Source organism: Anneissia japonica, unplaced genomic scaffold (assembly GCF_011630105.1).
Source record: "Anneissia japonica isolate Jap-2015-1 unplaced genomic scaffold, ASM1163010v1 scaffold466_len1169948_cov191, whole genome shotgun sequence".
NCBI lineage: Eukaryota > Metazoa > Echinodermata > Crinoidea > Comatulida > Comatulidae > Anneissia > Anneissia japonica.
This window is the reverse complement of record NW_022689540.1, coordinates 187,722-192,256: the sequence shown is the minus strand read 5'-3', so window position 1 is coordinate 192,256 and position 4,535 is coordinate 187,722. Positions and strand designations below refer to the sequence as shown.

The 4,535-nt window shown below is 36.6% G+C and overlaps 1 protein-coding gene across 3 annotated transcripts in view; it reads right to left on the bottom strand.

The window, feature by feature from the left end:
* The window catches only part of LOC117125571, a 12,738-nt gene that overhangs the window by 4,774 nt on the left and 3,429 nt on the right, over positions 1-4,535 (bottom strand). For all 3 annotated transcript variants that reach the window (XM_033239342.1, XM_033272103.1, XM_033272110.1), the window contains exons 4-5: positions 3,445-3,653; positions 2,146-2,293 (exon numbers count right to left, since the gene is read on the bottom strand). In XM_033239342.1, the coding sequence (XP_033095233.1) occupies positions 2,146-2,293; positions 3,445-3,482 (186 nt within the window). In that variant the 5' untranslated portion in view covers positions 3,483-3,653. The remainder of the gene's footprint in view (positions 1-2,145; positions 2,294-3,444; positions 3,654-4,535) is intronic.

Here is a 4,535-nt window from a genome sequence, read left to right as displayed (position 1 = left end):
GAGTTGTGCGAGGTATCGGCTGAGATTTGTGGAGTACAATTCAAAAAACAACTATAGGTCTAATAATGAATTATTGTGATGTTAAATAGACAATGTTAGCTATCAAAGAGCGACGTTGTTTTTCATTGGAACCTTCGTCCCTTCAAGGCTAGGCCTATAACATTCTAGCTAGTCCAGACCTAGAGTAGGATAAGGCTAGCGGGAAATGCGGACGTTGGTACGAGTAGGTTAGTCTACAAACGTCGCCTAAAGTAATTGATTTTACCCGGCAGAATGAAAGAAGGAAACTCCGCTTTTCAGTCGTCTTAGGCACTCGTTTTTTGACAAACAATGACCTTTCAGAGGTCAAATTGCTGTCAAGAATATGAATTGGCTGCTTCGCAGCAAATATTCAGAGATGGACAAAAAATTTACTTTCCACATAAGAATTTTAGGCCTACGACTTCTGGATTATTTTCCTCATCAATTATTACTTCGATACCACGAATCATGTTACTCCAAAATATGATAAGGCCAATTTAAATAAAATGACCATCATTCTTTATGGTCCAATCAACGGTGCTGTAGGCCTTTACCATCCGAATATCCGATTTATTAGTAGGCCTATATACATTGTATTGAATGTCTAATACATGTTTTTCATAATAGGCTGACAACGGCGGTTAAATCATGTATTGATTTCTATATTTATTCATGAGGGAAAAGTTCCCGTTAGCAAAAATGGTCCATAGTGAGCTGTCAGATGGTCCAGTGGGAGCTGTCAGCAGCTCCATAAACTAAAAAAAAAATTGGTTTATACTTGAGTATAAACAGTAAATCACATAGGGCTATTAGGCCTATCAGACCATGATGTTGACAGCTACTGTAGTGTAAAAAGTATACAATATAATAAAAATGTGATCAAAACAGTTCTAATTTCATCAATTTTTAAAATTATTTAACAATGTTTAAACTTGCTAAAATATTCGATTTCTAAGATATTAATTAATTTTTTTCAAATTTAATTTAGTGAAGTAATGTTTTTATCATCTCAATCCACAGGAATCTGTGCACTTGATTATTTAAACAAGGACTTATAAATATTACCAAGATAGGAAGCTGGCTGGTTTAAGCCATTTATCTTGAATTAGCCTTATGTGTGGTATTGTTATGCTAATGAGCCAGATAAGCACAATCTGCACATGCTCAGAAAAACAAAACTTTCCTTTGCACACTGCAGCCCCCACTGCGTATTGGCTAGGCGTACAGCTAGGCCTTCCAATGGTTATGGTACGGTAGAACAAAGAAAAGGCGTATTAAAATAAAAAATTGGCGTTTGTGAGCAATACATTTGAATTTTATTCAAGTAAGTAGTAAGTATATGAATAATTTTAATGCACTAGTTAGTTGATAACTTCATTCTAATTTGTTTTGGGTATTTTTTCTGCATTTTTATAAGCGGTTAGACATAGCCTAGGCTAGCCTATGTGATGTTCATTGTAATACTACAAAACAAAATCACATCAATTTAAATTTGTGAACATACTTGCCTTATATCTTAACTAGCAGATGATTTAATTGGTAGATTAGTCTGTTTTTAAGTGTGAAGTATGATTGATTTGCATGCCAAGTGAAATTAGTACCCTTATTTTGCTTTGTTTTACCGTACCGTAATCTGGCTCATTAGCATAACAATACCGCACATAAGGCTAATTCCAGTTAGACGGCTTAAACCAGCCAGCTTCCTATCCTGGTAACAGTTATAAGTCCTTGATTTAAAGGTACAGTTATAATCTAAAAACTAAGAGGAGTGGGGGTGGGGGCTCATTTGGACTTGGAACTAGCTTAAAGCTCCATAGTAAAATGCTGGGTCGTAGTAGGAGGGGCCCCTTCTAATATATCTGCCAAAGAGTGTGTTTGTGGGATTTTGGTCTATTTGGTTTTTGAAAATTATAGAAAAATTTACTGTATCCAAGAAGAGCTTGGGTCCCAGAAAGCACATGCGTTACACCAATATTAATGCTCGGTAGTATTAAAGTGCTAGGTAGTAGTAGGAGGGGCCCCTATTGAGGCCCCCACCTCCGCACTCACAGCGTTATGCCACTGAGGGGGTGTCCCAAAGGAGGGGGTTCTACTGTACTTAATTTTAAAATATTGGTGTCTTACCGGTACCAGTGGACACAGGTGTTGTATCATTCTGCAACATACTGCTGCATTGGCCTGGGCCTCTGTCATCTTATCACTAATCCTTTTAAGTGAAACATTATGTAGGTGGTTTGAATATGCAGACATCATTACATAGACTTCTGCCATTCTGTTAAAAAAAGAAATTATAATATATTTAAGAAAAATAAAAATCAACATTGACAAATTGATTAGCAAGCACAAAGCTGCAAATTGTAACCTAGTCCTAAGTGTGTGGGTTTAAATCCTGCAAAAGTCAATATTATTTTTCATGGTTCTATTTCAATAACTTTACTAAAGCCCTGGGATTTATATTTTGATTTAAAAAAAATTTAAATCATCACGAACAAAGCCTTGAAGCCACTTTTAAATAAGGGGTTACTTTATTAAATATCCCATTAAATGTTAATCTAACATAAAAAATAAAAATCTACGTTGACAAATTGATTAGCAAGCACAAAGCTGTAAATTGTAACCTAGTCCTAAGTGTATGGGTTTAAATCCTGCAAAAGTCAATATTATTTTTCATGGTTTTATTTCAATGACTTTACTATAAGCCCTGGGGTTTATATTTTGATTAAAAAAAATTTAAATCATCACGAAAAAAGCACTGAAACCACTTTTAAATAAAGGGTTACTTTATTAAATATCCCATTAAATGTTAACCTAACATGTTGGGCTAGGATGTTGCATGTGCCACTTCACGGCCTGTAAACAATGCAAACTGTGTTATCTAGGCATGGCTGGCTGTGGTGAGCATGTGGTTCCCCACCACAAGTTCAATAACCAGAATAGAAACTACAGCATGTGCATCCTTCCCAAAATGAGCTAAGCCTATCAGATTAATATTGGAAGGAAATTTGGTGAAGCAGATTCTTTTTTGATTCTTAATCTTGTGTAATTCAATGTGCTGACCATTTCTGGCTGACCATAGACCTACTCAGAAACCAAAATATGCATTGTTGACGTGATAGTAATAATAATAATATATATACCGGATCAATAAAATTGTTTTATCAAATATTTTACATAAACAAAAAGAAACATAACCTAATAAGTACTAAAGAAAAATAAAGAAAACAGCAAAAAACCAGAAGAATCATTTACACTTCTCCATTCTCCGGCACACAAAAGTCCCAAAAGTCAGAGGCTGTTGAGTGATTCAGGCTATAAACGACTTAAAAAAATAAAATGTTCTCCTCAAAGGCCTTGTTTGAGTAAAAGAAAAGTATAAAACACAGTAAGTATAGAATCAAATATTTTAACAATTTAACAACTTACGCTTCGTAAGTCTCAGTGAAGTACCAAAACAACACCATAAACAGCAATATTAATGGATATAATAAGAGTTGTATACCAGTCCTAAGATCAATTGGCCAAGATCCCTTATCATCTCCACGGCCACCAGGCGCACCATTGAATCTCCTACCACCACCACGTCTTGGGCCCCTGGCATTTCGGTTCTGGTTGCCTGCTCCTCTTGCACCATTCTTGAAAATAATTCAAATATCACAATATGAATGCCACTGCATCAAACCCTACCTACCGCTGCTTCTAAAGCTACTCTTACACTACCAAGACCCACACTGCGATCGGTACATGCTGGTCGTCAGTCTAATCGTAGTCGCTCTCACATGTGTCGTAATCATTTGGCTAAAGTGGCCATTATTACTTTCCACCAATAAATGACAAGAAGGCAGGTCCTACTTCCAGTCGGATACGACCACAATTTGGTACAGTCGCAGTGCTAGGTCACGATAATATGAGAGTTGCTTAAAGTAATGGTAAGAATATCTAGTACAAAGTTTGAAAGGCAAATGGGAAAAACCCATAAACAGCAAACGGCCATATAATGCAAAACAATATAAAATTAAAATTAAAACCGAACAGTAGAGAAAATCCGATCACAATGACAAAATAAACTAAGCATCCACTGGAAGTAATCCCAATATCTGCAGACGGATCCATTTCGGCCTTCCAGGCCTCATCAGTGCAGCTAGGGTACAGACCCAAACGAAACGTTCGACCAGCTTAGGCAGGGCCCAAACTAGTCCCACGACCACTAATGATTACATAGCCAAACCAAGGCAATATATATATACAGCCCAGGTGTGAATGCAAATAGTGGAATACAAGCTATGCGGCTCGGTTCCAGTAGATACAGAGAATATTTTGTCATTTTTAACGCGTCCTACAAAATTCTTACGAGACAGCACTAGTCCGTGAATTTGCGAACAAAATCGGAGATCTAAAGATGCAATCTCTACTGTGCATCAATGGCGGCGCTGGATCTCAATAGAGATTCTTAAATAATATTAAGTTTGAAAGGCGAATGGGAAAAACCCATAAAACACCAAACGGCCATATAATGC